The 26,183-nt window shown below is 38.5% G+C and overlaps 1 protein-coding gene across 1 annotated transcript in view; it reads right to left on the minus strand.

Annotated features, from left to right (window-relative positions):
• The window catches only part of DNAH6 (dynein axonemal heavy chain 6), a 349,864-nt gene that overhangs the window by 305,233 nt on the left and 18,448 nt on the right, over positions 1-26,183 (minus strand). The window contains exons 5-9 of the mRNA XM_004388248.1: positions 14,678-14,945; positions 2,911-3,045; positions 2,700-2,820; positions 1,890-2,019; positions 345-513 (exon numbers count right to left, since the gene is read on the minus strand). Of these exons, the coding sequence (XP_004388305.1) occupies positions 345-513; positions 1,890-2,019; positions 2,700-2,820; positions 2,911-3,045; positions 14,678-14,945 (823 nt within the window). The remainder of the gene's footprint in view (positions 1-344; positions 514-1,889; positions 2,020-2,699; positions 2,821-2,910; positions 3,046-14,677; positions 14,946-26,183) is intronic.

The following is a 26,183-nucleotide window of genomic DNA, read 5'->3' on the forward strand; positions in this document are numbered from 1 at the left end:
AGAACTGCCCCATAGGGTTTCCAAGGAGTGGCTGGTGGATTCAAACTGCTGACCTTTTGGTTAGCAGCTGAGCTCTTAACCACTGTGCCACCAGTACATAGTTAAAAACAACAACAACAACAAACAAACCCATAGCCATCAAGTTGATTCCGACTCATACCGACCCTACAGGACAGAGTAGAACTGCCCCAGACAGTTTCCAAGGAGCACCTAGTGGTATTGAACTGCTGACCTTTTGGAGAGCAGCTGTAGCACTTAACCACTTAACCACTACGCCACCAGTACATAGTAAGCACTCAATAAATGTTAACCAATGGCCATTCTCAATTTCATCATGAGTATACCTTTTTATCAGTGAGTTCAGGCTTCTCTTCACTAATCCATTTCTGAATGACATCTGCTGAAGGTGTTCGTTTTAACTTGTCAGTAAGATAACTCAAAAGAGAGTTAACAGAATTTACCGTTAGGACATGCATTGTGTTCTCAATTAGATAGTCATTTAGACGGATAAAGCTTGAAATGAAAAAAAAAAAAAAAAAACACAGCTCTAATTTTCGGTATTCATCACATATTTTTGAAGGTGATGTAAAGCAAGAATTTAAATTTAAAAATGTATTTTCTTCTTCAATTTCAGTTTATTATAGTATCAGAGATTTATTGCCCAAGAGTTGTTTTTAGACTGTATTCATTTTAAAACACAAATATTCAAATGTATAGCATCAATTCTATCTCTGCTAGGTGTTCTAATTCTTCTGTAGGATATTTAATGAGCAATATAGTTGTTACAGAAAATGCACCTAGTTTACCTAGCCAAAAGGGCCATACAGTTGTTTTTTTTTTAAAGATGCTTTAAAGGTAAGCTCAATGAATATGCAACATCTGTAACTTGCATTCTAATGGTAAAGGTGTGAAATCTTTGCTATTGAATAAATGTTGGTTGATAGCAATTGCTAACCTAAAGGTGCAAATCTTATGCTTCCTTACTTGAGTACTTAGCAGATTGGTGTCAACAAGACATTTAGAAGAACTTTTGATTCTGCTTAAGTGGAGCCCCACATGCCTCTAGCATCTGGAGGCTCACCATGGCCATCTTAGGGACTGTTATACAGACTTCTGTTGTGACGCAAGTATTTTCATAACTAAAAATGAAACTGGCGCACAGCTGAGATTTATGAAATAGGCAGTTGCAAAAGCTGGGCCAAATTACTGAGCACTGAGTAACAATGATCGGTGCTTTACAGTGCTGCAACTTGATGGATACTGTTTGGTGACTTTGTTCTCAAGAGTTACTTGTAATCAGTCAAGTTTTATCATCCTGACTTATCTGAATCATCAGGTTTTAGAAAGATGGGAATTCCAAACTCTGGAACAGTCTCAGTCAAGATCCAATTGGGTAGCAGGTGGCATAGATAATCCCAATAAAGGAGAGTCCCCTGGTGAAGCACTAGGAAGCCGACTTTCCACCTTGGTCTCCCAGCTACAAAACCCATGTTAGGGATATGGCAGAACTTTGTTTGGCTGTGCAGAAAGAGGGAGCTGGCCCTCCAGACCCACTTAAGGAGGCCCACAAATCTCTGTGTGTCTGGCTACTCCCCACAGCCTGCTCCACTCCTGGTCTCCAGGCTCCAGGCTGGGCCAGAGGAAAACAAAGACTCCAAGACCAAAGAGGAACTCTTGGCTTTGAACACGCCCTCCAGTCTCTACCAGCTCTCCAGTCCCAGAGGCCGGGTGGAAGTCAGGGACAGTCTTCTGGGACATGCATTCAGGTACCAAACCTCCCAAATTCCTCCTCACTATTGGTGAATCCTCTGATGAAGGGCTTAATTTTTGATGAAATTTGAAAAGGATGGATGCTCTAATTTTTCTTGAAAGAAAGAATAGTCATTTACCATGTCAGCCTTATGCAATGATGCCTTTTGCTGGCCTGTTCTGTGTATGTCATTTTCTCAGAGTCTCCATAAGTGGACATGTCAAATGGCATCTCAGTGATACCTGCACTTGCTGGTAGTTTAAGAAAATCTAAGAACAATAGAAGACAGAACAACAAGAATGCTTGTATAAAAATTCCATTTTTTTCAATATGGATTAAAAGAAAAGCCAAGTAAAATTCAAAAAACAATGAAATCCTTTGGTTAATGAAGCATCTGAAACTTCAGAAGATAGCTCAGTTATCCAAAAGAATTCACATCAAGAGATATCAACTCAACGAAAGGCTATAGTTTATTAACATTTTTTAACGAGGTTTGAGCTGTAGACACACCACCTCTTTCCCAGAAACACCTCTAGCCTCCTTCCCAACTGGCATTTTCGGCAACATCTAGAATTCATGATCAGCTAGGACCAATCCTGTGATCCATTCAGTTCCTTAATTTTAACAAACCCACTGTCTTTACTAATAGGTTGGCCATACCTTTAAGCAGAAAGGCCACGAGTCCACAGTAAAATGTTTATGAAATAAAGGTTTTCTATCCAGTTTAGAACCAGGTTAGAAATACTATACACATGTAGGAGTAATGCAAAAGAAAATGCAATATTTCTCTCCCCAATATACATTAAATTTGTAACATACGAAGGAAAATTTTGGAAGAACTGAAAAGTAGGATCAGTATTTAAACTTATGAAAAGTGGAATTAAAAAAAAAGGCTCATATTTTAGAAAATCATCACTTTTGATATACTGAGGTTCTTCCCCCTTCATACCCATATTAGGTTCATATGCACAGTCATCCGGAATAAATCCTACAGCACGCAGAGCAATTCGACAAGCCTTCCTGACCACATCTTTCGCTTCACTTCGAAATTCTTCTAGGTGCTCCGTCACCTAGACATTGATAAATATGTATAATTAATGGTTCTTAAGTAGTAATAATAGGGAAAAAAATCTTGAACCTTATAGACAAATATTCCTTACCTCCTGTAGTCGTATAACTTGTGCAGCCTTAAATTCCTGCAGGGTGTAGGTATGCCCTTTTTCAATATGACAAAGTCCCATAAAATTCAATTGATAACACAATTCATTTATTTTAAGAAGAGCTGGTCGCAAATACTGAATGAAAATAGAATTTGTCATTATTTAGTGAAAAAAAAAATCCTGTGTTTTAAAAGCATACAAATATTTGTAAAACAAAAATGTGTATTAGGGATAATAAAGAGCTCTATATGTTAACTTTAGCTACAACTGCCAAATGCATACACTAAATAGGAGCACTTCTCAAATTTAGTTCTGAAAGTATTTTATCAGACTTAATAATCAGACTGATTTGTCTGAATTCCTGTCTTTTCATTTTAATTTTTTTTAGCTATTTAAGGAATAAAATTGAGGGCAAGTAACAGAGGACTGGGTGATATTTTCAATTTCAACAGGTATGGCTCACGGATACAAACAGTCTTTGTGTCACCTTGAAGACTTCACAGTGTCCAAACAAGAGGGTAAGGGAAGGGCCCATCTAATGAACTAAGAAGCTATGGCACAGAACAAAGCCAAGTTTAACTTTGAAATTCAGTGGGTAACAAGTTACCCCAAAGAAAATTTGTTCATTACCAAGAACCTATCTTGCAAAGTAGACTGGGAGAATAAGTGGAAGCATTTGTGAAATTAAGCTACACATCCGTAACTTAATCTTTCCCTATGCTGCCAAAATAAGTCAGATTTCTAGGTTACTGGCTTTGAAGGCACATGTTTTAAAAAACTGTTCCAAGGCCATTTACCCTCACTTTTCTTTATCTACTCAAGGGAGAAGCTGCTACATTAAATAAAAAAAACCTAACATTTATTTGCATATGTGACACTTTATGTGTTACATACAGCACACCACTGAGCTCTTTTCTAGGAGTTTCCAAACTAGAACAAACACTTATTTACACCAACAATGAAATAGTGCTTTAATTATTTACACTGAGTACAAAAAAGGGTATAATGAATAATAAAGGTGCTAAATGAAGACAGTTTTGTGAGAAACATCCAGGAAGTTATGTATAGTCCTTAAGGATTATCTCAAGAGAAATTTGCATGATAAGAAAGAACCAAAGTTTGGATCCTAAGTCTATTAACTGAAATAAGATAGTAAATAAATTAACACAACTACAGTGGCCAAAACCAGGAAGTCTGGGGCTATCTGGAGAAAGTTCTTCAACCAAAAATATAAAGTTCTTTTCACTAAAGGGACAAATAGCCAGGATCGAAGGTGCAGGCGAAGTGCAAAACTGATTTTGATGGTGCTAAAACGGGAAGAGTGTGACAGTGGGGATTCTTCCTCAGAAGAATGTATATAAATAATCTACGAAGTTCCTTTGAATTAGACTAAATACCTGGCTGTCAGCATAAAAGACATAGACGCTATTGCGAACATGAGTGACTGGAGTTTTTTTTTGTTTCTGCTATTAGTAAATTTCATATGCAGTCTGGGTTGGGTGGTTCATTCTCAGGCTGGTAGATCACTAGTCCCAGCAGAAGCTGACAAAGATTAAGTATTACGTGTAAGATAACAGCAGAATTGCAGGTGTAAGATAACAGCAGAATTGCAGGAGGAGGAAGAATTTATCACCTAGATGCTTGGTTTCAGTATGTAAAAGAATGAGATGGCTAGCTAGCTATAATTTTTGTCTGCCCAAGACTCTTCCCCAGACCTACCCCTAATTCTTCTGGTAATAGATTCCCTCGTACCATGTGGTTTTGGTAAGGGTGGCCCCTCACCTCACCCACCACAGGATTGAGGAACGGGCACATATCCAGGCCTGGCTTATCAGAATACCCCTAGCTTCTGGCTGCAGGGATTGGTTCAGGATTGGGCATGTGGCGAAGCTGAGCCAATCAGTGTTCTCTTCAGCATCTCCAGTAAGAGGCACTCTCTTTTAACTACAAGAGCCAGCTCTAACTGGAGCTGTAGATGGTGCTCTCTATTACAACATGTGGAGAGCCCAACTGAGAAAGAAACAGATGCAGAGAAAGAAGAAAACGTAAGGATGACACATCATTTGAGTCTTTGAAATTAGCAATGGGTAATGGTATTTTCACTCTCTGAACTTATTACGTGAGCTCTCTATTGTTGTTGAAGCTCATTTAAATTGAGTTTCTGCCAGTTGCGTTGAAATGAGTGTCAATACTTTAAGGCACAGGTGTGGAATCACTTATTAATCTGGGGCCAGACACTGAGTCAGAAAGCATTTGGACTTTAGAAGACTATGGCTGGAGGATCCGTCAGCAGAGCTGTATTTGCTGTGAAAATCTAAGAAAATCAGTCATGCTGGGGCACCCTGAGTTTGGTTGAAATGCAGGAGCCCTTAGGATTTGCCTCTTTTGCTTTTCACCAGGGTGCTACACCTTTATCTTACCCTAATCTGGGTCACCGAAACATCTGAGTGATCTGTGCAACTAGGTGCTTAGAGAACCACCAGACTCCAGTCAGACACTCTGGGCTCATTGCTGACCCAGTGTAGAAAGGGCCACAGCAAAAGGCACATCCCTTAATAAAGGAAAGAGGCATTATATAGCTGTGAAATTAAGAGTGGTCTTGTCTGCAAAGCAATTACTGACTAAAACAAAAAATGAAAGAAATTTCAATTCCAAAAGAAAATGTAAATTAAAATAAATGACCATATTTGAGTGAATGTGAGAAATAACTGAGAATTGCCTGAAAAGTATCATGTACATCAAAATTACACATGCTATTAGTCAACTAGCAAAATCATGAAGTACCTAAAAAACAAACAAAAAACACACCAAATCCTTTGCCATCGAGTTGATTCCAACTCATAGCGACCCTACGGGACAGAACAGAACTACCCTATAGGGTTTCCAAGAAACAGCTGGTGGATTCGAACTGCTGACCTCTTGATTAGCAGCTGAACTCTTAACCACTGTGCCACCAGGACTCCAGGTTAAAATCATGTGCAGCATGAATAGTATTAGAAAATTAATACTAAACACAAACCAGAGTCTAGATAAAAGTGAAACTTTGAAATGTTGCAGACTAGGAGGCATAGTCCCAGATGGCTTCACTGGTGAATTCTACCAAACATATAAAGAAATATTTATGCCAATTTTTCTTAAAGTCTTTCAAAATATAGAATAGGAAAGAATACTTCCCAACTCATTCTTTTTATGGGGCCAGTTTTATACTGATACCAAAACCAGATGAATGTATCACAAGAAAAGAAAACTGCACACTGATATTTCTTATGAATATAGATGCAAAAGTCCTCACTAAGTACTAGGAAGCTGAATTCAGCTACATATAAAATGGACCATAACCAAATAGGATTTATCCCAGGCATGCAAGGTTGATTTAATGTCTGAAAATCAATTAATATAATAACCATACAATAGAATAAAGGACAAAAACCATATGACCATCTCAATAGATACAGAAAAAAAACACTTGACAAAATAACATGGTTTCTTGATAAAAACACTCAACAAACTAGGAATAGAAGAAAAATTCCTCAACCTGATTAAGGGCATCTATGAAAAACTCACAGCTAACACATTAATCATGAAAGACTGAATGCTTTTCTCCTAAAGTCAGGAAAAGACAAAGATGTCCATTCTAGCCACTTCTATTCAATACTGTAATTGAGGTTCTATCCTTGGAAATTAGGCAAGAAGAAGAAATAAAAGGCACCTAGATTGGAAGAGAAAATGTAAAACTATCTCGGTTTGCAATGATATGAACTTGAATATAGAAAATCCTAAAGATTCCACACAAAAAAAAAAATCTGTTAGAGCTAATAAACAATTCCAGTAAGGTTGCAGGTTACAGGATCAATACACAAACATCAGTTGTATTTCTATACAGCAGTAATGAACAATCTGAAAGTGAAATTAAGAAAAGAATTCCATTTACAATAGCATCAAAAAGAATAAAATGCTCAGGAATAAATTTAACAAAAGAAGTGCAAAACTTATTCTGAAAATGACAAAGCATTGTTGAAAGAAATTAAGGAAGACCTAAATAAATGGAAAAAAAAAAACCCATATTCATGGATCAGAAAACTTAATATTGGTAAGATGGCAGTTCTTCCCAAGTTGATATGCAGATTCAATGCAATCCTTATTAAAATCTCAACTGGATTCTTTGCAGAAATTTACAAATTGATTCTAAAATTCACATGGAAACTTAAGAAACCCAGAATAGCGAAAACAATCTTAACCTCCCTCCCCCCTCTAAAAGAAAAAAGGCTGGAAGACTCACACTTCTTGATTTCAAAACTTACTACAAAGCTACAGTTATCAAGACAGTGTGGTACTGGTATAAGGATGGATATACGGACCAATGGAATAGAATTGAGAGTCCATAAATAAATCCTCATTTTTGTAGTCAGTTCATTTTTCACAAGGGTGTCAAGAAAATTCAAAGGAGGAAAGAATAGTCTTTTCAACAAATGGTGCTAGGTCAGCTGGCTGTCCACATCCCAGAGAATGAAGGTGGACCCTTATCTCATGCCATATGTGAAAATTAACTACAAATCAGTCAAAGACCTAGATGTAAGAGCTACAACTATAAAACTCTTAGAAGAAAACATAGGTGTAAATCTTCATGACCTAGATTAGGCAATAGTTTCTTAGATATGACACCAAACGCATATGCAACAAAAGAAAAAGGGGATAAATCTGATATCATAAAAATTGAAAACTTCTGTGCTTCAGATGAGACCATTAAGAAAGTGAAAATTTTTATAAATCACATATCTAATAAGGCATTTATATCTAGAATATATAAAGAATTATTACATCTCCATAATTTAAAAAAACCAATTAAAACATGGGATATGAATAGAAAGTTTGCAAAGAAGATATACAAATGGCAAATAAGCACATGAAAATATGCTCACTGTCATCAGTCACAGGGAAATGCAATTCAAAACACAATGAGATATGGAACAACTTGTATAAAAATTGTTAAATGGAAACCAAATTTACTGTGTAAACTTTCATCCAAAACACAGTATTATTAAAAACAAAAACACAAAGAGATAGACCACTTTACAACCAGTAGGATGGCTATAATAAAAAAGACAAGTGTTGAAGAGAATCTGGAGAAATTGTATCCCTCACACAGTGTTGGTGGGAATGTAAAATGGTACAGCTACTGTGAAAACAGTTTGACAGTTTCTCAAAAGATTAAGCATAGAGTTACCGTATTACCCAGATATTCTACTCTTAGGTATGTACCCAAGAGAAATGAAAATATATAAAAAACTTGTACAGGAATGTTCATTGCAGCATTATTTATAACAGGCAAAAAGTGAAAGCAATCCAAATGTCCATCAGTTTATGAATGGATAAGCAAAATGTGGTGTACCAATATAATGGAATATCATTCATCCACAAAAGAGAATGAAGCACAGATACACGCTACAACATGGATGAACCTTGAAAACATGCTAGGTGAAAGAAATCAGTTACAAAGGATCACATATTGTAAGATTACATTTATATGAAATGTTCACAGAAGGCAAATCTATAGGGATAGAAAGTGGGCCTTAAGGTTGAGGACTTAGGGGGAAATGGGGAGGGATTGCTAATGGGTAATGGGGTATCTTTTTATAGTGATAGAAATGTTCTAGAACTAACTGCAGTAAATATACTAAAAACACTGAATCGTCTACTTCAAATGGGTGAACTGTATAGTATGTGAGTTATATCTCAATAAAGTTGTTATTAAAAAAAAGTTGATACAAGTGTCAATAATGTTGGTCATAAAAAATTAATAAAATAAAAATTTTCAAGGACAACTCCACATTTTTCCCTTCAGACTAGTCTATGGGAGTCATCCATTCTGGCTTAACTAATTGTAAACGTAAGACTAATGGTAAGAAAGGTCTTGCGAGTACGTGATTTTAGCATCTAATGGACATTTAAACCATAACGGTGGGTCCATTATTTAGCTCCATTCTTCCCTCTTGAGTCATGATACACAGCTAAAGGCCCTCAAAACGTATTGGCTTAAACTTGATTGTAACCACTGTACCTATTGGTTGGCAGCTTCTGAGGACCATTAAATCATGTCTGAATATCAAAAAGTTCTAGCAACTGTTTAGCAGGGGCTAGGTATTAACACTAATGACCGAAGACCAGATGAGTTGTGGAATGACATCAAGGACATTATACATGAAGAAAGCAAGAGGTCATATTAAAAAGACAGGAAAGAAAGAAAAGACCAAAATGGATGTCAGAAGAGATTCTGCAACTTGCTTTTAAGGGCAGAGTAGCTAAAGTGAACAGAAGAAATGACGAAGCAAAAGAGCTGAAAAGATTTCAAAGGGTGGCTCGAGAAAACAAAGTAAAGTATTACAATGATGTGTACAAAGACCTGGAGTTAGAAAACCAAAAGAAAGAAACGCTAGGCATTTCTCAAGTTGAAGAACTGGAAAAAAAATTCAAGCCTCAAGTTGCGATAGTGAAAAATTTTATGGGCAAAATACTGAATGACACAGGATGCATCAAAAGAAGATGCAAGGAATACACAGTCACTGTAGCAAAAAGAATTGGTCAACGTTCAACCATTTCAGGAGGTAGCATATGATTAAGAACCCATGGTACTAAAGGAAGAAACCCAAACTGCACTGAAGACATTGGCAAAAAACAAGGCCCCAGGAATTGACAGAATACCTATTGGGATGTTTCAACAAATGGATGCAGCACTGGAAGTACTCACTCGTCTATCCCAAGAAATATGGAAGCAGCTACCTGGGCAACCAACTGGAAGAGATCCATATTTATGCCTATTCCAAAGAAAGGTGATCCAACTGAATGCAGAAATTATCGAATGATATCATTAATATCACACACAAGTAAAATTTTACTGAAGATCATTCAAAAGCAGTTGCAGCAGTACATTAATAGTGAACTGCCAGAAATTCAGGCCAGATTCAGAAGAGGATGTGGAACAAGGGACATCACTGCTGATGTCAGATGGATCCTGGCTGAAAGCAGAGAATACCAGAAAGATATTTACCTGTGTTTTATTGACTGTGCAAAGGCATTAGACTATGTGGATCATGACAAATTATGGATGACATTGGGAAGAACAGGAATTTCAGAACACTTAATTGTGCTCCTGAGGAACTTGTACAGTTGTTTGAACAGAACAAGGAGATACTGTGTGGTTTAAAGTCAGGAAAGGTGTGCGTCAGGGTCATATCTTTTCACCGTATTTATTCAATCTGTACGCTGAGCAAATAATTCAAGAAGCTGGACTACATGAAGAAGAACATGGCATCAGGATTAAAGGAAGACTTATCAAGAACCTGTGATATGCAGAGAGCACAACTCTGCTTGCTGAAAGTGAAGAGGACTTGAAGCACTTACTGATGAAGATCCAAGACTACAGCCTTTCGTATGGATTACACCTCAACATGAAGAAAACAAAAATCCTCACAACTGGACCAGTAAGCAATATCATGATAAACAGAGAAGACTGAAGTTGTTAAGGATTTCATTTTACTTGGATCCACAATCAAGCCCATGGAAGCAGCAGTCAGGAAATCAACAGACGCATTGCATTGGACAAATCTGCTGCAAAAGACCTCTTTAAAGTGTTAAAAAGCAAAGATGTCACTTTAAGGACTAAGGTGCAACTGACCCAAGCCATGGTGTTTTCAATTGCCTCATATGCATGAGAAAGTTGGGCAATTAATAAGCAAGACCAAAGACGAATTGATGCCTTTGAATTATGATGTTGGCAAAGAATATTGAATATATCATGGACTGCCAAAAGAATGAACAAATCTATCTTGGAAGAAGTACAACCAGAGTGCTCCTTAGAAGCAAGGATGACAAGACTTCATCTCACATACTTTGGACATGTTATCAGGAGGGATCAGTCCTTGGAGAAGGACATCATGCTTGATAAAGTAGAGGGTCATCGAAAAGGAGGAAGACCCTCAATGAGATGGACTGACATGGCAGCTGCAACAATGGGCTCAAACACAGTAACAATTGTGAGGATGGCGATGCACCGGGCAGTGGTTTCATTCTGTTGTATATAAGGTCACTATGAGTAGGAACTGACTTGATGGCCCCTAACAACAACAATAGATATCTAAAGAAGCCCTGGTGGAGCAGTGGTTAAGAGCTCAGGCTGATAACCAAAAGGTTGGCAGTTCGAATCCACCAGCTGCTCCTTGGAAACTCTGTCCTACAAGGTCACTATGAGTTAGAATCGACTCAACAGCGATGGGTTTGTTTGTTTTTTCAGATATATAAAGTAATAGCCACCAGATGGCTTGGCCTTTCAATACATAAACAAAAACTCAGCCATTTTGATGAGTTTCTCTAAATGCCAGTACCCACTAAAACAAATCAACTAACCTTAGCAATGGTCTGAAATCCCAAGCGCATTTCTTTGGAAGACTGAAAGGGCTAGGGTTAGGTCCTCTCACAGTCTCCTGTGAACACTCACGTGTTTATAGTTCAGCATTCCTTCCTACCATTTGCTTCAGTGAAGTTACTGAGCACAGTTCTCTATGTTCTAAATGATTCCACTCTCCGATGCCCACTGTTGGAGCAAGCTGCATTGCTGGGAGTCTGTGCACTGATGTCAGCTGACATCCTTTGTTAGGAGTTAGGAGCAAGGGTGAAGACAAAGAAATATAAAACATGGCCTTACCCTCTCAACTCTTAAAATACAGTTGCTGTTGTTGTTAGGTGCTGTTGAGTCACAGTGACCCTATAGGACAGAGAAGAACTACCCCATAGGGTTTCCAAGGAGCAGCTGGTGGATTTGAACTGCCGACCTTTTGGTTAGCAGCCGAGCTCTTAACCACTATGCCACCAGGGCTTGTAAAATACAGTAAAGAAGAAAAAAAAGACTTCAAAGCAAATCTACATAACATTTACATACCAAGGGATTAGTACAAGACTTTTGCTTCTGGCCATGACAGAGCAATTGGTACTGGCCTAGCCCTCTGCTGTAACAACCATTAATCAAGACGAAATATAAGAAATAACTTTTCAAATGTTAGGCAACAGGTGACATGGAACTGCAATCTCTGAGAAAAGGGAAACAAATGAGGTAATCCCAGGGATGGATTACCCAATAAGCAAAGTAAGCACATGCTTAGGGCAACAACAAAACAGGGGCACCAGTTGTCCAAAGCAAAGACTCATAGATGCCAAGCAGACAGGGCACAAGGAAAAGCAGTTGCCGCAGTGGAAGGGAACTGGCAGGGCACGAAATGAAAACTGATACCAGCTCCAGTGAGTGACAATGTGCCGGTCAGAAATAAAGTTCATGCAGGGTCATGAAGGTGCCCACACTCATGGTTGTTTAAGCTATGAGTCCCCTACCACTTCTGCACCGTTGTTGACATCTGTCTCCTACAGGAACCTCCCATGTAATTGAATCTTCTTAACTCAGCAGGTATACTGTTTCTTTCTAATAAACAAGTAGGGGTGAGCCGTTGAGTCTAACTCTTGCTAGATCCACCCACTAAAAATTTTATAATTCAGTTCATCTCATTCCACTAAAATGGCATGTGTTACTTTTGTATTCAATAACTAATATTGTTGTTGTTGTGTGCCGTCGAGTCAATTCCAACTCACGGCGACCCTATACAGCAGAGCAGAACTGCCCCACAGGGCTTCCAAGGAGTGACTGGTAGATTCAAACGGCTGACCTTTTTTGGTTAGCAGCTGTAATTCTTAACCACTGCACCAACAAAGCTCCGCTAATATTATAATTTATATATAATACTATAGTCGCATTTAAAAAGAAGTTACATCATGGAGAGCTAAGACACACACACACATATATATACATGTATATATAACTCACATATCCTGTTCAAATGCTTGAGTAAACAGAGGAGTCACCACAGATGATCAATGCTTAGGGCCCTCACATGCCTTAATCTGGCTCTGGGTAAGTCCCACAATCGCCCTGGCTTTCTGCCTGGAAGCCCTTTCTGGACTGTGATGAAGACAGGGGAAAACCCAAACGGAGATGTCAGTCTGAGGAGATGAGGAGACAGAAGCTGGAATCCAAGGTTAGTGAACACAATTTTCAGGGTAGGGTTTTAGAGCGACTATACTGTGCAGTGAAGCCACTCCAGAAACCTGCATATGGTCTTTGGTTGAGTATTAAGCTGTGCATGTGCAGGGGAAAACTCCGTAAGAATAGGCAAACAACTACCTGGAAAACAGTCATCAGTGAGCTGTGAGCTATAAAACTGCTATTGCACACATAGGCTAGGAAACATTTGTGGTTACAACCAGCAAGAGTAGAGAGACATCGTTGAAAAACACAAACATTCAGAAGAGCATTAAACCAAAAAAACCAAACTCATTGCTCTCGAGTCGATCCCGACTCATAGCGACCCTGTAGGACAGAGTAGAACTGCCCCACAGTTTCCAAAGAGTGCCTGGTGGATTTAAACTGCCAACTTGGTTAGCAGCTGTAGCTCTTTACCACTAAGCCACCAGGGTTTCCAGATGAGCATTAGCTAGCTTAAAAGGATTCTCACTTTCTAGCCTGCTAGGACTAAATTTAAGGGACGATATTATCAAGGCCAAATCACCGCAATTATGAATGGTGGACTGAGAGAATAACAACTTGCAGCATATAAATAAGAAAACAAGTCTTGAGGATTGATAGAGGAAATTTTAAAGACAAATCCAAAGAAGAACCACTTCACATAACTAGTAACAAATTTATGAAATGCACAGTGTTTAAGAGGTGATAAAAGTGGTTACAATTTTTTTTAAAGGAGGTAGCTTCAAATGACTGATGGATCCTTAATGAATTTGAGGTCTGAGGGTTGAGTTTGATGTCATTTTGTTGAAGAACTGGAATATTTTTCCACAACTGAGAACGCTGGACAGGATTGATGACTTGAGATGGTACATCTTACCTATCTGTTTTGCCCTAATATCTTATCAGTGGTAGCCATATTCCTTTAATGATCCTTTATTGAATGACTGGCATGTTGATAATAGTCTTTCACATTAGCATATTCAAAGTGAAGGATGTAACAGTAAAAAGCGAACTTGAGGATTCTGACCTGAGAGCATGATGATGACTCAGTTTCTCAGTAACGGGCAGCTGAGGAACCAGTACTCTGAGCATGACAGTAATGGTGATTCCAGGTCACTCCCAGGGGCCAAATAGAAAACTTCTAATGCAAGTTGAAATTCAACGGGCAATTTTAAATATGGCCAGAAACTTTTTAACAGATTTCTTCCATGATCACTTTATCCTCCAAAATAAATATTAAAATCTTCCCTACTGTCTGAATGCATGGGCAGATGAACACAGATGATATACTGGGAGGTACTGGCCCTTGAATACAAGACCACAAATTATTTGAGACCATAAAGTCCAGAGTGTCAAAGATGAGGGGAGGTAAAGAGGGACTACCAGTCTACCCTGCTCAAAGGGATGTACAACTTCTCTAATCAACAACAAAGGAAATCATGGATCCAAAATTTTGAGGCTGCTTCTAATCAAAGGTGCCCAGTGCAACCCTCTTCTTATACATTTGCATTTTGCAACTCTAGGTAAAGTGTAGAAGCATCACTAGACTGCCTGAATCCTAAGTGAGAAGACAGGATGAAAATCGTGAATTTCTCTAAAAAGATGAAATATTCTATTTCAGGGACAGTCTATACCAACACCTGTAATATAGTCATACTTTCTTTTTTCTATGGGTTATTATTTTAAAAAATAATAAATACATACAGGATTAACAATGAACAAATTTTTTTGTAGAGAAATTCGACATCCATTAATTTTCTTGGAGCGGACATTCTTCTTCCATACGTTAAAAGCCTTCCATTTCCGGAAAAGTGAAAAGATGGGAATCTTCATGAGTTCTCTGTGATATAGATATTCCTGTTCCCATCGATCAAGTTCAATATATTCAATGTCTTCATTATTAATGTGTGTTACTGCCTTTTGGCTAATAGTATAGTAGTCGTTTTTATTGAGGTTCTCATAACTTACAATTCTATGAATAAATGAAAATTGGGACAAATGAATAAAGTATTCAATACAAAATTAAACAACTGCATTACTTTTTTCTTTTATAGAGATAAAACATTTCTGGGAAATAAATGTTATTTAATATTTTTAAATTCCAATGAACTACTTCCAGGTTGAATAAATTACTCATAAATAGAGGAGGGTGGAGATGCTTTTAAACAACAGTTGGGCTTATTACAGCTCTTAAAGATTTTATAGCATTGGTAATATGCTTGATAATTTCAATTACATAACTTTTAGAGTAAAACAAATTGATAATGCATTTTTAAAACAACATAGCCCTACATGAAAGCTACCTAGAAATAAAATTTTACTTATTATTAATAACTCCAGAAACTATTCAACGTTAATTTTGTAAGAGTTTTATACCACACAGTATTGACAGAATTACAAGACAGGAAGATCAAATCAAGAAAATTGTATTACGTAAGATTTAGAATCCAGACGCAGATTAACCTAAAGTGTATGTACAACGTGTCAAATACAAAATAATTATTATTGAGAAATTGTTTAGCTCAAGATATCCTGCTTTCAACTGTCAGCAAGGACATTCCTCAACCATATGAGTTACAGGAAATAGTTCAATTAAAGAAGAAAAGCAATATGGGAGTAGGAACGGGAGAAGAAAATAAAGTAATGAAATTAGGAAAGGCTGATTCTCTAAAACTTAAAATAAGAACTTGTCTACAAGCACAAAGGTATTTTCTGTAATTTTAGCTATAACATTGAAACACTGTATGCAACTTAAATATCCAGTAGTAGAGCAAATGTGAAATACAGTATAATAACTTGGTAAGATGTGTTTGGGATTTTAAAATAAACTTTTTATAAAGAGTCTATGGGAGTTTAGAAAAACAAAATGAAAGTGCAAAAACAAAACCATCAATTGTTTCTATGTTAAAATTATGCAAGAAATACACGAACTAGACTAGAAAGAAACACTGGCAATTCACTCCAGTGAAAATCAACTGTTTCCCATGTCTATGTTCTCGTCCAGTCCTTGACTCTGCATTCTGAACCTGGAGTCCATGCCCTTTAGGATAGACCTCAGGTCATCTCCGAAACTGTTGTATGTAAAAAAAAGTTATGTACATATATATGATCAGTTTTGAAGAAATTGAAACACAATTCTTATATGCTTTGGGTCTATTAACCAAAAAGCTAAGAACCCCTGGCACAAATCACTTTTAATTTATATTTTTATTTTAATAAAACTGAGTAAGGAAAGTATTTTTAAAATTAGAGCATTTTATAACATACTTCATAAAGAAAATGCTCTACATCCTACTTTGGTGAGTAGTGTCTGGGGTCTTGAAAGCTTTCGACTGGCCATTAAGATAGACCTATTGGTTCCATTCCATCTGGAACAACGGAGAATGAAGAAAACCAAAGACGCAAAGAAAATATTAGTCCAAAGAACTAACGGACCACATGAACCACAGCCTCCACCAGCCTGAGTCCACAAAAGCTATATGGTGCCCGGCTACCACCACCAACTGCTCTGACAGGGATCACAATAGAGGGTCCCGGACAGAGTGGGACACAAATGTAGAACAAAATTCAAATTCACAAAAAAGACCAGACTTACTGGTCTGACAGAGACTGGAGGAACCCCCGAGACTATGGCCTCAGATACCCTTCTAACTCAGAATTGAAGCCACTCCCGAAGTTCACCTTTCAGCCAAAGATTAGACAGGCCTATAAAACAAACAATAACGCACGTGAGGAACCTGCTTCTTAGATCAATCAAGCATACGAGACCAAACGGGTAACACCTTCTGTCTTAGTCATCTAGCGCTGCTCTAACAGAAATACCACAAATATGGCTTTCACAAAGAGAAATTTATTTTCTCACAGTCTAGTAGGCTAGAAGTCCAAATTCAGGGCGTCAGCTCCAGGGGAGGGCCTTCTCTCTCTGTCAGCTCTGGTCCTCGACATCATAAGTCTTCCCCCGGACTAGGAGCTTCTCTGCACAGGAACCTCGGGTCCAAAGGACGAACTTTGCTCCCGGTGCTTCTTTCTTGGTGGTATGCGGTCCCCCAACTCTCCGCTTGCTTCCCTTTCATCTCTTACAACAGATAAAAGGTGGTGCAGGCCACACCCCAGGGAAACTCCCTTTACACTGGATCAGGGATGTGACCTGAGTAAGGGTGGTGTTACAATTCCATTCTAATCCTCTTTAACGTAAAATTACAATCATAAAATGGAAGACAACCACACAACCCTGGGAATCATGGCCTAGACAACTTGATACACACATTTTTGGGGGGAACACAGTTCAGTCCATGACATTCCACCCTTTGGCTCCCAAAAAATCACATCCTTGCAACATGCAAAACAGATTCATTTCATCATATCATTACAAAAATCTTAACTCCAAGCCCAAAATCCAAAAATTCCTCTTCATCTGTGAAATCTAGAATGCAAGTTATCTGCTTCCAAAGGTACAATGGCAGAACAGGCACAAGCTAGACATTTCCATTACAAATGGGAGAAACTGGAGGGAAAGAAGGGATAACCGGCACCAAGCAAGTCAGCAGAACACATTACATTAGCTCTCAAGGCTTTGAAATAATCTTCTGTTCTCTGAGACAACTTACACAATGGCCCTGCCCTCCAGACTCTAGGTATTGGCCACACTCTTTAGATTCTGAGTGGAGGCCCCTCGGCCCTGGGCTTCAGCACTGCCTTCCAGGCCTACTGGGACATCTGAATCCATTTGAGTGGCAACTCCACCCTTAGAAACACCAGAGGCCATGGCTCCACCCTTAGAAACCCCTGAGGTCATGGCCATACCTTTTGAGACTGAGGCAGCTCCGCTCTTGTGTTCCTTGTCTCTCCAGCTTCTGCTTCCTATGGCCTCTCGGCCCTCAGGCCTCATGCCTGCATCTGCCCTGCTGGGGTAAGTGTTCCAAAGCTTGGTAGCTCCACTGGTAAGTGCCCAGAGGCACCCCACTCTGCCAAGAAGCCTCCTGCGCACAGGCACTCAGCTCTCTCGCTCCATAGGTTGGCTCTAGCGCCGTCTCGCACTGGTGTCCTGGTTCTGCTGTTGTTGGTTCTCTGCTGCTGCCGCTTCTTTGCCACTGCAGGTTCTCTGCTGTTGCTGGTCCTCTGCCACTGCTGCTCCTCTATCCATTCACAGTTTCAAAGCTGCTTCTACATTTTAGGTATCTGTTAGAGCAGCACCCCACTCTCTCGGTACCAAATTCTGTCTTAGTCATCTAGTGCGACTCTAACAGGAATACCACAAGTGGATGGTTTTCACAAAGAGAAATTTATTTTCTCACAGTCCAGTAGGCTAGAAGTCCAAATTCAGGGCATCAGCTCCAGGGGAAGGCTTTCTCTCTCTGTCAGCTCTGGAGGAAGGTCCTCGACATCATCAGTCTTCTCCCGGACTAGGAGCTTCTCTGCACAGGAACCTCAGGTCCAAAGGATGCACTTTGCTCCCGGTGCTTCTTTCTTGGTGGTATGAGGTCCCCCAACTCTCTGCTTGCTTCCCTTTCATCTCTTACAAGAGATAAAAGGTGGTGCAGGCCACACCCCAGGGAAACTCCCTTTACATTGGATCAGGGATGTGACCTGAGTAAGGGTGGTGTTACAATTCCATTCTAATCCTCTTTAACGTAAATTATAATCATAAAATGGAGGACAACCACACAACCCTGGGAATCACGGCCTAGCTAAATTGATACACATATTTTTGGGGGGACACAGTTCAATCCATGACACCTTCCCAAAAGCAAAGGCAAGAAGGCAGGAAGGGACAGGAAAACTGGATCAATGGAAACAGGGAACCTGGTTTGGAAAGGAGGAGAGAGCTGACACATTGCAGGGATTGCAACCAAGGTCACGAAACAATTTGTGCATCAATTTTTAAATGAGAAACTACTTTGCTCTGTAAACTTTCACCTAAAGCACAATAAAAGTTTTTTAAAAGTATGGGAAACTAACTAGAGCTTTACAGAATGAGATGGTCTGTATAAACTGGTGAGGATTGGCTGCATGACTTAAACAAAGGAAAAAGCAGGAAAAAAAATTACGGCATGTTGTTAGCTGTTGTGGGAGTTGGCTCCAACTCATGGCAACCTTAAACAGAAAGAAATGTTGCCCAGTCCTGTGCTATCTTCATGATCATTGGTATGTTTGAATCCATTGTTGTGGCTATTGTGTCAATCCATCTCACTGAGGGTTTCCCCAGTTTTCTCTGACCCTCTACCAAACATGATGTCCTTTTTCTAGACATTGGTCTTCCTTGCTGAAGTAAGCAAGATGAAGTTTTGCCATCCTCTCTTCTAAGGAGGATTCACGTTGTATTTCTTCTGAGACTGAATTGTTCATTCTTCTGGCAGTCCATGGTGTATTCAATATTATTCATTAACATCACAAATTGAATACATCAATTCTTTTTCTGTCTTCCTTTTTCATTGTCCAGCTTTCATATGCATATGAGGCAACTGAAAAGACCATGGCTTGGGTAAGGCACAAGTGTCAGAGTTGAGCACAATTAAGTGTTCTGAAATTCCCATTCTTTGTAATGTTATCCATAATTTGCTATGATCCACACAGTCAAATGCCTTCGAGTAGTTGATAAAAACACGGCAAACATCTTTCTGTGTATTCTCTGCTTTCAGCCAAGATCCGTTTGACATCAGTAATGATATCCTTCCTTCCACATCCTCTTCTGAATCAGGCTTGAGCTTCTGGCAGTTCCCTGATGATGTACTGCTGTAACCGCTTTTGAATGATCTTCAGCAAAATTTACTTGTGTGTGATAATAGTGATATTGTGTGATAATTTCCACATTCTGTTGGATCACCTTTCTTTGGACTGGGCACAAATATGGATCTCTTCCAGTCAGTTGGCCAGGTAGCTGTCTTCCAAATTTCTTGACATAGATGAGTGGGCACTTCCAGCACTTCATCTGTTTGTTGAAACATCTCGATTGGTATTCCATCAATTCCTGGAGCTTTGTTTTTCACCAATGCCTTCAGTGCAGCTTGAAATTCTTCCTTTGGTACCACTGGTTCTTGATCATATGCTACCTCTTGAAACGGTTGAATGTCAACTAATTCTTTTCAGTATGGTTGTTGTTGTTGTTAGGTACCATCTAGTTGGTTTCAACTCATAGTAATCCTATGTATAACAGAACCAAACACTGCTGGGTCCTCTGCATCCTCACAACGTTGGAGCCCATTGTTGCAGACACTGTGTCAATTCACCTTGTTGAGATTCTTCCTTTTTTCTGATGACCTGCTACTTAACCAAGCATGATGTCCTTCTTCAGGGACTGGTCCCTCCTGTTAACATGTCCAAAGTATGTGAGACAAAGTCTCGCCGTCCTCACTTCTAAGGAGCATTCTGACTGTATTTCTTCCAAGACAGATTTGTTCATTCTTCTGGCAGTCCACGGAATATTCAATATTCTTTTTGGTACAGTGACTCTGTATATTTCTTCCATCTTCTTTCGATGCTCCCTGTGTCATTCAAAATCTTGCGCACAGAATCCTTTGGTTTTGCAACTTGAGGCTTGAATTTTTTCTTCAGTTCTTTCATCTTGAGAAATGCCATCGTGTTCTTCCCTCTTGGTTGTCTAACTCCAGGTCTTTGCATACTTCATTATAATAACTTTACCTTGTCTTCTTGAGCCACCCTTTGAAATCTTCTTTCCAGCTCTTTTACTTAATCATTGCTTTTGTTCACCTTAGGAGTAAGTTTCAAATTCTGTTCAGACATCCATTCTGGTCTTTTCTTTTGTCCCTGTTTTTTAATGGCCTGTCACCTTCTTCATGTATGATGCTCCTGATGTCTTCCCACAAATCTACTGATCTTCAGTTATTAGTGTTCAGGTTGTCAAATCTATTCTTTTTTTTTAGCTTTTTTCTCACTTTTACTCTGGAGATCACTTTTAGCAATATATAGAGTTAGTCTTCATTCTTTTTATTTTTATTTCTTTTTTTTTTTGCTTTAGGTGAAAGCTTACAGCTCAAGTTAATTTCTCATTCAAAAATTTATACACGTATTGTTTCGTAACATTGGTTTCAGTCCCCACAATGTGACAGCACCCTCCCCCTTTCCACCCCGGGTTCCTGTACCTATTCATCCCAGTCCTGTCCCTTCCTGCCTTATCCTGCTTTTGGACAGGAGCTGCCCATTTGGTCTTGTATATCTGATTGAGCTAAGAAGCACGTTCCTCACATTTATTATTTTTTGTTTTATAGTTCTGTCTAATCTTTGTGTGAAGAGTGGGCTTTAGGAATGGTTTCAGTTCTGGATTAATAGACCACCCAGGGGACATAGTTTCGGGGGTTCCTCCAGTCCCTGTCAGACCATTAAGTCTGGTCTTTTTACATAAATTTGAATTCTGTTCTACATTTTTCTCCTGCTCTGTCCGGGACAAATCTATTCTTGAGATAGTCTCTAAATTCAGGCTGGATGTATTCAAGGTCATACTTTGGCTCTCGTGGACTTGCTTCGATTTTTTTCTGCTTCAACTTGAACTTGCACATGAGCAATTGATGGTCTGTTCCACAGCAGGCCCCTGGCTTTGTATCAACTGATGATATTGAGCTTTGCCGTCATCTCTTTCCACAGATAAAGTCTATTTGATTCCTGTGTAATCCATCTGACAAGGTCCACGGGTATAGTTGTTGATTTAAAAAAAGTATTTCTGATGAATCAGTTGTTGGTCTTCTGGAAGTCAATCATATGATCTCCAGCATCATTTTTATCACCCAGGCCATATATTCCAATCACCAGTAATTATTAATGTATCTTGATTGCACGTTCAATCAATTTCAGACTGCAGTAGTTCATAAAACTCTTTGATTTTTTCATCTTTGGCATTTATGGAGCTATCAATACTACCTAGTTTATAGAGTTGTTAGGTTTAAATGAGTTAATACATGTAAATAACTTAGAACAATGTTAGGCACACAGCAGAAGTTCGTGTCAGTAGTATGGTGTTGCAGTACTCACCCACTGACATTGTGAAGACTTGGTATCCTATGTGACCTTATAATAGCACACACAGTTCCTCAGCAATGTCAGCAAGTTTACATTTCAATAACCAAAAACAAAAAAAGAGCAAAGTGTGGACTTATATAATCAAAATAATAGTGAGAAGAGGACTAAAGACATAGACATGGAAATAAAAAATCTACGTCTACTAGAGAGGGATTTGGTCAATGCCAACATTGTTTCCTTTTATATTAACATGAAGAAGAAATCCTTAAATAGGCCCCAGAAGGGAGATGAGATCCATACCTTGTTTCAAAGGCTCATTCCCCACAAGAGCCTGTATCTCTTGCAATAACTCTGTCTCATGGATTTCAGGGTTCCTGCAAGGATCATGCTCAGGACAAGAGCTACTGCACTATGGGAAGACCAAAGCTGTGCCCCTGCTCCCCAACCAGGTATTTGTAATTCATTCTTAGTTTTTTGCCAATCCATATATAATTTACCAATCAGGGATCATTTTTATCAGGAGTATTGCATAGAAATAATCAACATTTTATTCTTATCAGGTTACCAGGGGAACAAAGTTACAGATTTAACTGAAGGTCAGATTTTCATGCAGGAGAAATGGCTCTACAATCCTCTAGAGCAATGCTTCCCAAACTTTACATGTTCTAGCACACTCATACAATGATAACATTTTATAAGACATACTGAGATAAACTTGAAGAGCTTGGTGAAAATATTGATTACATTTTATTTATATTATAGTAAGAAAAATAAAACACAATGTTATTAAGCAAAGGAAATATTCAATGTTGAATTTGATAAAACCTCCAAAACTAGCTTGGAAGCAACCACAGCTGACTATAACATTTTTGAAATAGCTACCCACAAGTCTAATCAATGACTGAATAATCTGTTCAAATTCTTAGTAGTCATCACTGTTGAGAAACTTTGTTTGTAGAAGTAGAAGGCAGCAAATAGCGGAACATGATTTATTGCTTTGTCTCTGATGGATGAAAATTCCCTTTATCATTAACCAGAATTTGGGTAACTTGTTCTCTTGAAATTATACACCAAAGGTGCCATCATTCTTTAAATCTAACAGCTTTTCCTTTTTTCTTTGATAAATGCAGTGTTGAAATTTCTTATGGTAATGCAAATTGATTTAAAATTCAATCAAACATTTCCATGGCAAGTATTTCAAAAACAATGGTGAAGCTTTCCCTCAAACACAGGCAGATGTTACTCTACTTGATTTAATAATCTTTCATCGTTGTTGTTGTTAGGTGCCATTGAGTTGATTCTGACTAATAGTGACCCTATTTACAACAGAACAAAACACTGCCTGGTCTTGCACCATCCTGACAATTGTTGCTATGTTTGAGCCCATTGCTGTAGCCACTGTCAATTCATCTCATTGAGAATCTTCCTCTTTTTTGTTGACCTTCTACTTTACTAAGAATGATGTCCTTCTCCAGGGATTGGTCCCTCCTGTGAATATGCCCAAAGTATGTGAGATGAAGTCTCGCCATCCTCACTTCTAACGAGCATTCTGGCTGTACTTCTTCTCAAACAGATTTGTTCGTTCTTCTGGCACTCCGTGGTACATTCAATCTTCTTCACCAACACCATAATTCAAATGCATCAATTCTTCTTCGGTCTTCCTTATTCATTGTCCAGCTTTTGCATGCGTATGAGGTGACTGAAAATACCATGGCTTGGGTCAGATGCACCTTAGTCCTCAAGGTGACATCTTGGCTTTTTAGTACTTTGAAGGGGTCTTTTGCAGCAGATCTGCCCAACGCAATATGTTGTTTGATTTCTTGACTGCTGCTTCCATGGCATTCAGCTGTGTGGATCATAACAAATTATGGGTATCATTGCTGTCATAGTTTGAATTACGTCCCCCCAGAAATGTGTGTATCAATTTGGCTGGGCCACAATTCCCAGAATTGTGTGGTTGTCCTCCATTTTGTGATTGTAATTTTATGTTAAAGAGGATTAGGGTGGGATTGTAACACCACCCTAACCCAGGTCACATCCCTGATCCAATGTAAACGGAGTTTCCCTAGGGTGTGGCCTGTACCACCTTTTACCTTACAAGAGATAAAAGGGAAGGGAAGCAAGCAGAGAATTGCGGAACCTCGTACCACCAAGAAACAGTGTTGGGAGCAGAGCGCGTCCTTTGGACCTGAGGTTCCTGCACAGAGAAGCTCCCAGACCAAAGGAAGACTGATGACATGGACGGAGAAAGCATTCCCCTGGAGCTGATGCCCTGGATTTGGACTTGTAGCCTATTAGACTGTGAGAGAATAAATTTCTCTTTGTTGAAGCCATCCACTTGTGATATTCCTGTTAGAGCAGCACTAGATGACTAAGACAATTGCACTGAATGGGAATTCCACAACACTTAATTGTACTCATGGGAACTTGTACATAGACCAAGAGGCAGTTGTTCGAACAGAACAAGAGGATACTGCATGGTTTAAAATCAGGAAAGGTGAGTCAGGGTTGTATCCTTTCACCATATTCATTCAATCTGTATGCTGAGCAAATAATCCAAGAAACTGGACTATATGAAGAAGAACGGGGCATCAGCATTAGAGGAAGCATAATTAACAACCTGTGATATACAAATAACACAGCCTTGCTTGCTGAAAGGTAAGAGGACTTGAAGCACTTACTGATGAAGATCAAATATTATAGCCTTGAGCATGGATTACACCTCAACATAAAGAAAACAAAAATTCTCACAACTGGACCAATAAGCAACATCCTGATAAACGGAGAAATAAATTGAAGTTGTCAAGGATTTCCTTTTACTTTTACAATCTTTCTTTAGGTTCAAATAAAAAATTCCAAAGTTGAATTTTTGCTTTGAATCTTTAATTTTTGTCAGTATGTGTTAATGTATTTTTAGGCAGCCCATGGTTTACTACGTTCATTCGGGTGCTCAAATGACCATTAAGTAACCCAGTTGTGAAACTAAGAACTATTCTTCACTAAATCTGCAAAGTTGAATCATTCACAAAGTATTTTCCAATTATTGACAAAATTCTTCCTTTGGATCACCATGCACTTCAGAATGAAACAACAAAAGTTACTGTTCTGCTCCAATTTCTTGTATAAACTGAAAACAGATAGCTGTGTGGTACCTTGGATTTTATTATAGTCACCATTTTGACATTAATTTGGAATTCATCACTGCAGGGTTAACACTTGCAAATGGGAGTTCCTCTGTGAATGTACTACTCGAATATCAGGGCTGTCAGAATAAACTCTAGATGTAATGTACATTATTAATAAGTATTTCCATAATATTTCATTTGTCTTGAATATTTCATCCTCAGTAGATTTTTTTTTTTCTCCTCAGATCAAAGTTCTTCCAAATACTGCACTTCAGGGATTCTAAATAGTGCCGTGGTCTTAGCCATTACTAATGTCTGTAGATTCATCAATATGCAATAAAAACTTTTTTTTTTCGTTTGCAATGAAATATTCATAATGTCCTGGATTATGGTGATCTCTGTTATCTAACATGTTGATCTACTAATGGCATTATTGATTTCCTTTGCTGTTCTGGTTCCAAATAGAATGGACAACTTCTACGCAGGCTGGTAAAATTGCAACTCTGCAACAGTGGGTCATTCTGACATTAGATATTACGTGTCCATATAACTCACAGCTTTTTGAGCTTCTTGACCTGATACTAATCTCAAAACATAATTTTGTTTCATATTTTGTTCTTGTACATGCTTAAAAAGTTCAAGCCTTTTTCTGGGCAGGATGGATGTCTCCTCGTAGGGATTCATATAGCTTGCTGGGCACCACTAGTTCATTTGGTAACACTGCCACCATTTCAATGCAAGTAAGATATTTAGGTAAGAGGATGGAACATTATTGGGATTCATAAATCCCAGTTTGAGATTATCCTAATTTTGCTGACTAAGTAGTTCCGGACTTTTTTTTTCTTTCTTTCTTTTTTTTTTTGGACTACTGTGTTTGTCCTGCAGATCTAATGATTTTTCAGTTTTAATAAAAAATTGTCCATTATAGTGGAAAGACAAGTATCTGTCAAAATTAAATCTATTTAACCTTGAAGTATTTAAGGGAATTGTAGACCTTAGTGGCATCAGAAAATGGATTAAAAAAAAATTTAGGTGATTTGCATTAAAAATGTTTTAACAAAAAATAGTGTATGAAAAACAGAAAGCATTGAAATATAAATTTCATTAATTTAAGA

The sequence above is a fragment of the Trichechus manatus genome, unplaced genomic scaffold (genome assembly GCF_000243295.1).
Source record: "Trichechus manatus latirostris isolate Lorelei unplaced genomic scaffold, TriManLat1.0 scaffold00208, whole genome shotgun sequence".
Classification (NCBI taxonomy): Eukaryota; Metazoa; Chordata; class Mammalia; order Sirenia; family Trichechidae; genus Trichechus; species Trichechus manatus.